This window comes from Schistocerca gregaria, chromosome 7 (genome assembly GCF_023897955.1).
Source record: "Schistocerca gregaria isolate iqSchGreg1 chromosome 7, iqSchGreg1.2, whole genome shotgun sequence".
NCBI classification, from domain to species: domain Eukaryota; kingdom Metazoa; phylum Arthropoda; class Insecta; order Orthoptera; family Acrididae; genus Schistocerca; species Schistocerca gregaria.
In genome coordinates this window covers 449,833,467-449,846,470 of record NC_064926.1, presented here as the reverse complement: position 1 = coordinate 449,846,470, position 13,004 = coordinate 449,833,467, and the positions used below count along the sequence as shown (strand labels likewise).

At 43.5% G+C, this 13,004-nt stretch overlaps 1 protein-coding gene across 2 annotated transcripts in view; it reads left to right on the top strand.

The window, feature by feature from the left end:
• The window catches only part of LOC126281243 (uncharacterized), a 981,147-nt gene that overhangs the window by 507,967 nt on the left and 460,176 nt on the right, over window positions 1–13,004 (top strand). For both annotated transcript variants that reach the window (XM_049980028.1, XM_049980026.1), the window contains exon 5: window positions 3,872–4,013. In XM_049980028.1, coding sequence (XP_049835985.1) covers window positions 3,914–4,013 — 100 coding nt within the window. In that variant the 5' untranslated portion in view covers window positions 3,872–3,913. The remainder of the gene's footprint in view (window positions 1–3,871; window positions 4,014–13,004) is intronic.

Sequence of the window (13,004 nt, the reverse complement as noted above, 5' to 3'; positions counted from 1 at the left end):
GATATTTTTCCAAAAATCAAATGGTATATCGGCAGAATCATACATTCTACATACCGACGTGAACCAATCATTTTGTAGAACCTACCCTAATGACTTCAGAAATCTTCAAATATGTTTTCTATCCCTTCTGCCTTATTTATTCTTGTTGTTGTTGTTGTCTTCAGTCCTGAGACTGGTTTGCTGCAGCTCTCCATGCTACTCTATCCTGTGCAAGCTGCTTCATCTCCCAGTACCTACTGCAACCTACATCCTTCTGAATCTGCTTAGTGTACTCATCTCTCGGTCTCCCTCTACGATTTTTACCCTCCACGCTGCCCTCCAATGCTAAATTTGTGATCCCTTGATGCCTCAAAACATGTCCTACCAACCGATCCCTTCTTCTAGTCAAGTTGTGCCACAAACTTCTCTTCTCCCCAATCCTATTCAATACCTCCTCATTAGTTATGTGATCTATCCACCTTATCTTCAGTATTCTTCTGTAACACCACATTTCGAAAGCTTCTATTCTCTTCTTGTCCAAACTAGTTATCGTCCATGTTTCACTTCCATACATGGCTACACTCCAAACAAATACTTTCAGAAACGACTTCCTGATACATAAATCTATATTCGATGTTAACAAATTTCTCTTCTTCAGAAACGCTTTCCTTGCCATTGCCAGTCTACATTTTATATCCTCTCTACTTCGACCATCATTAGTTATTTTACTTCCTAAATAGCAAAACTCCTTTACTACTTTAAGTGTCTCATTTCCTAATCTAATTCCCTCAGCATCACCCGATTTAATTTGACTACATTCCATTATCCTCGTTTTGCTTTTGTTAATGTTCATCTTATATCCTCCTTTCAAGACACTGTCCATTCCGTTCAACTGCTCTTCCAAGTCCTTTGCCGTCTCTGACAGAATTACAATGTCATCGGCGAACCTCAAAGTTTTTACTTCGTCTCCATGAATTTTAATACCTACTCCAAATTTTTCTTTTGTTTCCTTTACTGCTTGCTCAATATACAGATTGAATAACATCGGGGAGAGGCTACAACCCTGTCTCACTCCTTTCCCAACCACTGCTTCCCTTTCATGCCCCTCGACTCTTATGACTGCCATCTGGTTTCTGTACAAATTATAAATAGCCTTTCGCTCCCTGTATTTTACCTCTGCCACCTTTAGAATTTGAAAAAGAGTATTCCAGTCAACATTGTCAAAAGCTTTCTCTAAGTCTACAAATGCTAGAAACGTAGGTTTGCCTTTTCTTAATCTTTCTTCTAAGATAAGTCGTAAGGTCAGTATTGCCTCACGTGTTCCAACATTTCGACGGAATCCAAACTGATCCTCCCCGAGGTCTGCATCTACCAGTTTTTCCATTCGTCTGTAAAGAATTCGCGTTAGTATTTTGTAGCCGTGGCTTATTAAACTGATAGTTCGGTAATTTTCACATCTGTCAGCACCTGCTTTCTTTGGGATTGGAATTATTATATTCTTCTTGAAGTCTGAGGGTATTTCGCCTGTCTCATACATCTTGCTCACCAGCTGGTAGAGTTTGGTCAGGACTGGTTGTCCCACGGCCGTCAGTAGTTCTAATGGAATGTTGTCTACTCCGGGGGCCTTGTTTTGACTCAGGTCTTTCAGTGTTCTGTCAAACTCTTCACACAGTATCGTATCTCCCATTTCGTCTTCATCTACATCCTCTTCCATTTCCATAATATTGTCCTCAAGTACATCACCCTTGTATAAACCTTCTATATACTCCTTCCACCTTTCTGCCTTCCCTTCTTTGCTTAGAACTGGGCTGCCATCTGAGCTCTTGATATTCATACACTTGGTTCTCTTCTCTCCAAAGGTCTCTTTAATTTTCCTGTAGGCAGTATCTATCTTACCCCTAGTGAGATAAGCTTCTACATCCTTACATTTGTCCTCTAGCCATCCCTGTTTAGCCATTTTGCACTTCCTGTCGATCTCATTTTTGAGACGTTTGTATTCTATTTATTCTTAAGTCTTCCAAAGCTTAAGTGTTGATCTTAAGTGGGAGCTCTTTTAAGCTCTGATTCTTATAGTGGATTCCCTATATCTTCTATATCAACTCCTGCTGCTTCTCATATCCTGTCATCAGCCAAGACTTCCCCCTCATAGAGGCCTTAATATACTCTTTCCACCTACCCGCTCTCTCCTCTGCATTTAACAGTGGCATTCCGATTGCACTCTTAATGTTACCACCCTTGCTTTTAATTGCACCGAAAGCTGGTTTCACCCTCCTATCTAATGAGTCAGCCCTTCTGGCAATCATTTCTTTTTCGAATTCCTCACATTTTTCTTGTGGCCATTCGCCTTAGCTTCTCTGCACCTCGTATACGTTTCAGTCCTAAGTGACTTGCATTTCTGTACTCCGGAATTTCCCTGTACATTTTTGTACTTCCTTTTCTCATCGATAAGCTGAAGTATTCCTTCTGTTATCCATGGTTTATTCACAGTTACCTTCTTTGTATGTATGGTTTCGTTCCCAAGTCTGTTCTGCCATTGTTAGTGATCTCTGTACTGCCTACTGAGCTATTCCTTATTTCAGTATCTATCACCTTAGAGCACGTCAAGCATCTCTCTTTATCCCTTAGCACTTCTATATCCCACTTCTTTTCACACTGATTACTGCTGTGTAGTCTCTTAAACTTCACCCTACTGTTCATCACTACTACATTTTTACGTGAGTCTATATCTGCTGCTGTGTATACCTTAATCCAGTATCTGATTTTGGAATGCCGGCCGTGGTGGCCGAGCAGGTCTAGGCGCTTCAGTGCGGATCCGCGCGACTGCAACGGTCGCAGGTTCGAATCCTGCCTCGGGCATGGATGTGTGTTATGTCCTTAGGTTAGTCAGGTTTAAGTAGTTCTAAGTTCTAGGGGACTGATGACCTTAGATGTTAAGTCCCATAGTGCTCAGAGCCATTTGAGCCAAGCCATTTGATTTTGAAATCTCTGCCTGACTGTGATGTAATCCTAGACATGCAGTACTTTAAGATTGTCATTTATTGTTTCGTCTGCATGTTTTGCTGCAATTGATTGATAGCTCTGTTTAGTCTGGAACAGCTAATATGTTCTTTAAAATGGGCTTTAACATTGCTGTCCATTTGGCCATCGGAGCATTTGCTGCAGTAACTTCATAAATCATTACTGGTTCAGTAATGCAGAGAGCAATAAAGTTATATATATATATATATATATATATATATATATATATATATATATATATATATATAAGTTAGAGTGTATGTATGTACATGTGTATGTCTGAGAGATCCTCTCAGACCCCTGGACCGAATTCAAGCAAATCTGGCACAGAAGTAATAGGCCTTGTGAACATTAGCACTGTAGTGTTCATATCTTCATAGCTCCAATAGGCTTGGAGATAGGAGCAAATACGTATTTTTCACGGAAATAATTTTGGACTGCCAAATCAACGTGCTTTGCAGGGCAGCCTGCATCAGGGGCAAATAAATAATTTTTCATGCCCCTTATGTGTAGTGCGCTGTGCATGACACACATGTTGTGGGAGTAGTATCCGCCTGGTATTGAACTGTATTGCAGGGGCTACACTTGCTGTTGAGCATGGCTGGGGATATGTTGTGATAGACAGAAAGAGGGATGGACAGAGTGAGGGGAAGGAGGAAATGGACAAAGATATGTGAAGGAGGAAATGGAGAAACACAGAGGTTGGGGAGAGACAAACATATAGAGGTGGGAAGATGAGGTGGACAGAGAGAGGGAGGAAGAGGTGGACACAGAGTGGAGGAGGAGGAGACGCATTCTATAGGCGCACATAGGCGAAGCGGCGGGGAATAGACTAGTAATTAAAGAAATGACAGGATAACTGTCTTGCCCACAGGTGTAGCAGTGATCGCGGCACAGAGCAGAAGACAGAGGGGCCATGTCTGCAGCGACAGGCCACTCGCTGAACCTGATGGCGTGCGTGCGAGAGTCGTCGCCGCACGAGCCGCCGCCCGACGCCGACCAGGCCAGCCGCCAGGGTGAGTGACGTCACACACTTTCTTACTGACCGATGGCGTGTTTTCAGGAGACCCGACGATTCCATTTTTGCAGTCAACATTTCGGCTACTGACGTTACCGCCTTCGTCAGGAGCTGTGAACCGTAATCGAATGTGCTCTCGATGCCTGGGCCCCAGATAGCCTTCTCATGCATGTTCGATGCTTTAGCTAAGTAATCAGGCCGCGCGTTATTAAACTCTCGGTTCTTTTCTGCTAAAATTCAAGCGAACTGGGAGTGAGGCAAGGAATATTTGGAAGATACATTCCAATTCTGAAATTGCAGAGAGAGAGAGAGAGAGAGAGAGAGAGAGAGAGAGAGAGAGATTTTCTTGTCAGGTATTTGGTATAATTCACGTCTATTTGAAGTTTGTTGCATGCCACCTTCAAGATGTTGCAGCTTTTATGGGAATCAGTGCACTGAGACTATTTTTGTCTTCGTCAATAGATGAACGATTTTATGGGCGTCCAGCATGCTGCAGGTGAATTAGATCAACAACTTTTCCCTCCACAGTTGCTTTAACAACGTTCATTTGTGTATTGGTGATAAGTATCTTCGGACATCAAACTTCCTGGCAGATTAAAACTGTGTGCCGGACCCAAACTCGAACTCGGGACCTTTGCTTTTCGCGGGCAAGTGCTCTACCAACTGAGCTACCCAAGCACGACTCACGCCCCGTCCTCACAACATTACTCCCGCCAGTACCTTGGTAGAGCACTTGCCCGCGAATGGCAAAGGTCCCGAATTCGAGTCTCGATCCGGCACACAGTTTTAATCTGCCAGGAAGTTTCATATCAGAGCACACTCTGCTGCAGAGTGAAAATCTCATTCCTATTTTCGGACATTATATCAATTTTCAGACCATCGTTCTTCATAACTAATTAAAATACAGTAAATGATTGTATTTTACTTACGTAGGAAGACAGATTTTTTGAAGATGGACACAATATCCTAAACTAGTCACCACCAATAAATTAAGGATACTTCTTAAATCGACTTTCGACGAAATTTCAATCATTTATTTCTGGATGAAAGATTTCACATTATCTCATGTATGTGTACAATTTGTAATTTTTCCTCTTATCTATGTAATTATGTAGTTCGCAATTCGTTCGAGCAATCAACCATTCATAATAGGAAACACAGTGATAACTCAGTCACTCAAAATGATTCAGAAATTTTACTTGTTAGAATGAAATCAGGCAATGATTCTTCTTCTCTGCAGGCTCGTGCTTTGCGGCAGTCTGCTAATCTCTACAAATAAAATGCTTCGTATTTTTAGGAGCGTTGTATAATCAGTCGGGAAACCTCAGATCAAGCGGATATTTGGCTTTGATGAAGTTTAGCCTTCCGAAGAAGTAATGGAGCTCTTGGATTATTAAATGCATGTTCGTATCCAATCTTTCGGAAGTTCCCTTCTGATTAACAACTACACAATATATCGATGAATATCATTAATTCTCAAATGTCAAATAATGTAAATTGTTACACACCTTTTGTATGAAGGAGCAATTCGTACAATTTCGTATCAGTTATCTTTTGTCATAAATTTCAATATTCAGATTACAATTCTTCAAACAATGCTCAGGCTAATCGGCACGAAGACAGTCTCGGAAGATTTTTTTCTAACAACCACCAGAGAGAGTACTACAAAGAATAATTATGCGCTCATGGCGTAGCTATTGTATGAAACTACTTTGCGCATGGATTCTGCGAGTATGAAGATAGAAACTTAGTAAACGTCATTCAAGGGTAGTATTGTATCAGAATAATTCATCGAATATAAAGAGATATTACAAATTTTCCACACCATGGTTCCTTACCTCCAACTGATACAACTGCCGCTCCCCATTCCCCCAACATCTTTGGAAGCTCGTATAGTTATCACTTTAACTCTCTGTATCGCTGTAGATTTTTTATCGAAAACTCATATGATTTTATCTACGTAATGACATACGACAGAATTGAGAAATACAATCACTCTTCCACTACATCAGTTATCGTCACAAGCCCTCCAGTATTCTTACCATTTAGTCCACCTGGGCGGTGAACTATCCAAACTCAATACTTTCACACTGAATCAAAGCACCGGGTGAGCACATAGTAACACTGTCGTAATCTGTCGCTGGGCTACTGGGTCACCGTGTGCTATGTTGTACAGGAGACACGACGTCCGCAATTCGTCATTGGGGGTTCCTGGCATGCGGCGGGACGCGCGGACACGTGGCACGTATTACTACGTGTGGCAGCAGGCCATTAACTCTGTGCGCAGGCCTTGTTTACACCTGAGCACGTGTGAGGAGAATGCGAATAACGCTCACAGCGCCGCGGCACGATAAAAGCATCACACACACACACACACACACACACACACACACACACTTCCGCACGCACGCACGCACTAGCACACGCACCCATGCAAACTCACGCACGCTAAGTGAGGAGTGCGGCAGGGGGAGGGGGGCGGTAGAATGGGGATCTTCTCCTCCTTCCCATTAGAGCCAACACCAACACGCGAAAGCACTCGCGCTTAAACGCCGAATTATGAGCCACTATAAGCGAAAATTCTCTGCCAGCGCGGCGTAAGAGGTCAACACCTGCACAGGCACGTTCCTTACTCCGCTGGCGTTACCTCGCGGTCATTATTATTACTTCATGAACTACAGTAGCAAATTCTTCGCGTAGTTAAAAGATTTATTAATACAAATGAGACGTTACTAAAAGTCTTTACATGTATATATGATGTAAGTAGGCTGTTTAGGTTTTTATGTTGGTAACGTCACATAGCGCGCTATATGAAAATCACTGACTGTGCTGTGTGAAGTCTGTGGCTGGTTGGCATTATTGGAATATTCGCTGTTGTAGTGTTGGGCAGTTGGATGCGAACAGCGCGTAGCGTTGCGCAGTTGGAGGTGGGGAGTGAGATGGCAGAGTTTTGAGAGGTGGACGTGTGTCCATCAGAGAGAATAAATTTGTAAGACTGGATGTCATGAACTGATATATATATTATGACTTTTGAACGCTATTAAGGTAAATACATTGTTTGTTCTCTATCAAAATCTTTCATTTGATAACTATGCCTATCAGTAGTTAGTGACTTCAGTAGTTAGAATCTTTTATTTAGCTGGCAGTATTGGCGCTCGTTGTATTGCAGTACTTCGAGTAACGAAGATTTTTGTGAGGTAAATGATTCATGAAAGCTATAGGTTATTGCTAGTCAGGGAAATTCTTTTGTAGGGATTATTGAAAGTCAGATGGCGTTGTCCAAAAAATATTGTGTGTCAGTTTATTAATGATCTGAATAAGTAAAGAGAGAAATATCTGTGCACGTTCAGTTTTGCTCAGCTGTTTGAAAGTCAAATTGAAAGTCAAATAACGTAAGGGGCTTATCAGAACAATCATTCATAAATTTTTCTAATGGGAGGTTTCAAAGGAAACGCACCTGCGTCAACACTGTGAACTTCCCTCTACCAATTCACATGTGGGATATGTTCCTATCTTTTATAGTTTGTTTATAATAAATAACTGAAATCTGTTCTTTCTTTCTGAGTCGCCCGGCGTTTGTTTAAAGGTTCAAATGGTTCTGAGCACTATGAGACTTAACATCTGAGGTTATCAGCCCCCTAGACTTAGAACTACTTAAACCTAACCTAAGGACATCACACACATCCATGCCCGAGGCAGGATTCGAAACTGTGAACGTAACAGCAGCGCCGTTCCGGACTGAAGCGCCTAGAACCGCTCGGTTACAGTGGCCGGCTTGTTTAAAGGAACAAGAAAGAATAAACGATAAACATCGTACACACTGCCATAGCCGCGGCCTTACGCAGCCGCATGGAAGTCGTTAGGATCGGACTGTAAACGCTTTAAACTTAAGTTCGTCTATATTACAACAAACAAGTTTACGAACTGAGTTACGTACCTCGCCCATCTTTACCGTATATCAAACAGTTGGCTACTTTTACTGCCTCATCGTAAAAGTGATATCTTTTGCATATAATGAATTCAAGAGGGGTTAACGCACCTACACGTAGGGAGAAAGTAGAAGCCGCCAGCCACCTGGAACTAAGCGCTAGCCGAGACCGCGAGTACGTCTCCCACCGGAGGAGCAGCCTTGCTTTCACTCTCGCTGCCCACATGACGGCCACACAGCCACCTTTCTGGTCACACCAGTCTTTCGACCGACTCTGCCGTATCCACATTTATCACGCCTCAACCAGTCTCACCTGCGTCTTCATAACCACCCTTTCTCTCAGCCAGCGCTGATCAGAACCGGCCGACGAATTACATGCAGCATAATGGACGATTAAGGAAACCAGGTTTTATTATTAGGCGTAATTAGGACTGTCAAGCACTTTATTAGCCTTTACTGTGTTCCATAGAATTCAGAGACCAAAAACAATTAACGTAGTTGGACGTTATTTACTTTAGTTCCCTGCTAAGCATTAAAGTGTTTTTGCGTAAATGGTGCTGAAGGAAGTTTTCTGCAGACTACTGTCTACCTAGGCTTTCGTTTTTCACCATAGCCTAAGAATTTTTTACATTCATATACAAATAAATAATTACAGTTTCAGAAAAATTGGATGATTTATTCAAGAGAAAGAGCTTCAATATCTGAGCAAGTCAGTAACGCGTTGGCCCATAGCTGCCCCTGAAACAAGCAGTTACTCGGTTTGGCATTGATTGATAGAGCTGTTGGAAGTCCTCCTGAGGGATATCGTGCCAGATTCTGTCCAACTGGCGGGTTAGATCGTCAAAACCTCGAGATAGTTGGAGGGCCTTTCCCACCAAGCTCCCAACATTCTCGGACAGGTGGAATTGGCAATCTCGACGACACCAGAAGAAACTGTGCGGGCGGATATTATCCTACTGAGATGTAAGCCCAGGATGGCTTTCCGGTAAGGGTATCAAAACGGAGCGCAGAATATCGTCAGCGTACCACTGTGCTGTAAGGGTGCCATGGATGAAAACCAAAAAAATATTACAAAATACCTTCACGCTCATAAATTAAGGATAATTGCAGAATGTGGTGCCACACAACGTGGCACTACACAAAACTGGCGCTAATAGCATAGGCACATAGGGAACACACACGACATAGACCTGTAAGTCCACGGTATTGGTGATACGTTGAGAAAACTGCCCTGAAACACATGTGTTACAAAACGTCACTGTTTCCTGCGCATGCACTCCGACAGCAATATGGGTTATGATCACCATGCACACGTACAAGGGCCGCACCACTGGTTGCCATACTCTGGATCAGGTGGTCGAGCAGCTGCTGGGGTATACCCTCCCATTCTTGCACCAGTGCCTGTCGGAGCTCCTGAAGTGTCGTAGGGGTTTGAAGACGTGCAGCGATACGTCGACCGAGAGCATCCTACACCTGCTCGATGAGATTTACGTCTGGAGAACAGGCAGGCCACTCCATTCGCATGGTACCTTCTGTTTCAAGGTACTCCTCCACGATGGCAGCTCGGTGGGGCTGTGCGTTATCATCCATCAGGAAGAAGGTGGGACTCACTGCACCCCTGAAAAGCCGGACATACTGGTGCAAAATGACGTCCCGATACACCTGACCTGTTACAGTTCCTCTGTCAAAGACATGAAGGGTGTACGTGCACCATTCATAATCCATTCCCTCACCATCAAACCACGACCTCCATACAGGTCCCTTTCAAGGGCATTAAGGGGTTGGTATCTGGTTCCTGGTTCACGCCAGATGAAAACCCGGCGAGAATCACTGTTCAGACTGTACCTGAACTCGTCGGTGAACATAACCTGGGACCACTACTCCAATGACCATGTACTGTCTTCTTGACACCAGGCTTTACGGGCTCTCCTGTGACCAGGGGTCTGTGGAATGCACCGTGCAGGTCTCCGGGCGAATAAACCTGGTCTGTTAAGTCGTCTGTAGACTGCGTGTCTGGAGACAATTGTTCCAGTGGCTGTGATAAGGTTGTCCGCAGCTCGTGGTCGTGCGGTAGCGTTCTCGCTTCCCGCGCCCGGGTTCCCGGGTTCGATTCCTGGCGGGGTCAGGGACTTTTTCTCTGCCTCGTGATGACTGGGTGTTGTGTGATGTCCTTAGGTTAGTTAGGTTTAAGTAGTACTACGTTCTAGGGGACTGATGACCATCGATGTTAAGTCCCATAGTGCTCAGAGCCATTTGAACCCTTTTTTTTGTGGTAAGGTCCTGAGCAAGGCTACCTCAGTACACTGTGGCCGTCTGCTGGCACTGATGGTGAGATATCGGTCTTCTTGTGGTGTTATGCAGTGTGGACGTCCCGTACCTCGGGAACCTATCAAGAACTCATAGTCGCCTCTGCGTTGCGTTAGAATGGCAGACGAACTCGTTATGAAGCAGATGATCATTATATTCTGCCTCAATGTAGCAACGCAAGGAGAAGGTGATGACATCTATATGCATAGATAGGATAGACTCGCACCGCTTAGTCTGCGGTCACAATGGCACCGATATCGGTGGACCCTGCCGACGACCGACATTCGTCGAAGGCGGCCGATCTTATCAATACGGCACTAGGCGCGGTGACACAGTAGCCGAGCTCATCACCCAAACGTACTCACTTCGAACATCAATCGATGAAATTGAGATCAATTTTTTTCTTCGGTGAAATCAACCGATGTTCTCACACGCGGGTATGGACTGTGAGAAGCCGAAAAGTGTACTCTAAGAAAGAATCAGGTTCTGGCATCCTGAGGATGAAAGATATCATAATCGCGATATACTTCAGAATCTATGAACTGAAATCGTACGTTTATTGGAAAAAAATAAGCACGCAGAATCTTTATCGGATATTTTAGGCGCCAATTATAATGTCAAAAATTATTTTTTTAAAGTGAGGAGGGTGGCATATATTACGCTTTAGGTACTGTAACGGATCTTCTTTGGACTGTGGTACGTGGGTGTTAACAGTCTACAAAGTATTATTAATGTTTACCGGCGTTTTTGTGCCAGTAGGATGGTGATTCTGTTATATCAAATGGTTTGAAATCTGTATGTGGTTCCATTTTCAGTGCTTTAGGTATTCAAAGTAATTTATTCCAAACGTTATGCTTTTCTTTCTCACTTATGCTGAAAAACGGTCATTGAGGGTTAACAGACGTATGTTGCACACATTCAAATAGATAAAGCTAAACAGAATGTTTGTAATCGCTTTTCAAGGACACTAAGAATCACCTTGAGTATGCAACAGAACGTTTCTCCATTCATCTTATATATTTGTAACACGTGTCTGGTTATTCCGATAACTAAGGACAGAGTGTACAGTACTCGCTTCTTTCTTTTCAAGACAGACAGACCTCGTTCACGTGAATTTGGCGTATTTTTAATTGCAAAAACCGCAGTGCAGCACTCATCTCCAAGCACAGAAGCGCCGCAGTACCCATTCCACCCTAGGTTAAAATCTAACCCGCTCACCCATAAAAGACGTTTCAAGATGAATATGGTGCTTTTAAGGCCTTGTATCGTTCATTATGTTCAACTTACAATTATAAATAAATCAACAAATGGAAGACCAACTCAAAGAGTTCTGTTTGTGTATCTTATCGTTTCCAGCTGTTACAAGCCTTAAAGCCTACCGACTATGGTTTACGTGCCAATTTTGCAAACGAAATGTTTCTGCGAGGCGACGAAGATTTTCTGGATCGTGTCGTGTTAGTGAAGAATCGACATTTTACCTAAGTGGAAATATGAACACACGTAACGTATACCGTGAGCATGTGGAAGTCAGTAAATCTCTTCGAAATGGTACTCCCCTAAATCGAAGGTTTTTTGTGCCCTGTGCCGGCGGAAAGTCTATGGGACTTTCTTTTTCGGTGGAACAACCGTAAATGGGTTTCTCATCTTGATGCACTAGAACCTCAACTGGAAGAAGCTGAACCACAGAACTTTCTTTGGCAGGAAGGTGGTGCTCTGCCCCAGTAGTATAAGTTGATGCGCGATTGGTTAAACGACGTTGTACCCGACCCCTGGATTGGTCGCAGGGTGCCGGATGACAGAGCTTCTTTCGCATGGTCTCCACGATCGCCGATCTGACGCCATGCGATCTTTTCCTTTGGAAGTTCATAAAGTATCACGTGAATGCGCTTCAGCTACCAGCCGTTCTGCCCGACTTAAAAACAAGACTGAAGCAACAATAACTGCAGATACAGTACATCTACATATACGTCTACATCCATACTCCGCAAGCTACCTCACGGTGTGTGGCGGAGGGTACTTTGAGTACCTCTATCGGTTCTCCCTTCCATTCCAGTGTCGTATTGTTCGTGGAAAGAAAGGATGTCGGTATGCCTCTGTGTGGGCTCTAATCTCTTTGATTTTATCCTCATGGTCTCTTCGCGAGATATACGTAGGAGGGAGCAATTTACTGCTTGACTCCTCGGTGAAGGTATGTTCTCGAAACTTCAACAAAAGCCCGTACCGAGCTACTGAGCGTCTCTCCTGCAGAGGCTTCCACTGGAGTTTATCTATCATCTCCGTTACGCTTTCGAGATTACGAAACGATCCTGTAACGAAGCGCGCTGCTCTCCGTTACATCTTTTCATCTCTTCTATCAACCCTATCTGGTACAGATCCCAAACTGGTGAGCAATATTCAAGCAGTGAGCAAACAAGTGTACTGTAACCTACTTCCTTTGTTTTCGGATTGCATTTCTTTAGGATTCTTCCAATGAATGTCAGTCTGGCATCTGCTTTACCGACGATCAATTTTATATGATCGTTCCATTTTAAATCACTCCTAATGCCTACTCCCAGATAATTTATGGAAACTGCTTCCAGTTGCTGACCTGCTATATTGTAGGATCTTTCTTTCTATGTATTCGCAGCACATTACACTTGTCTACATTGAGATTCAATTGCCATTCCCTGCACCATGCGTGAATTCGTTGCAGACCCTCCTGCGTTTCAGTAAAATTTTCCATTGTTACAACCTATCGATATACTACAGCATCAT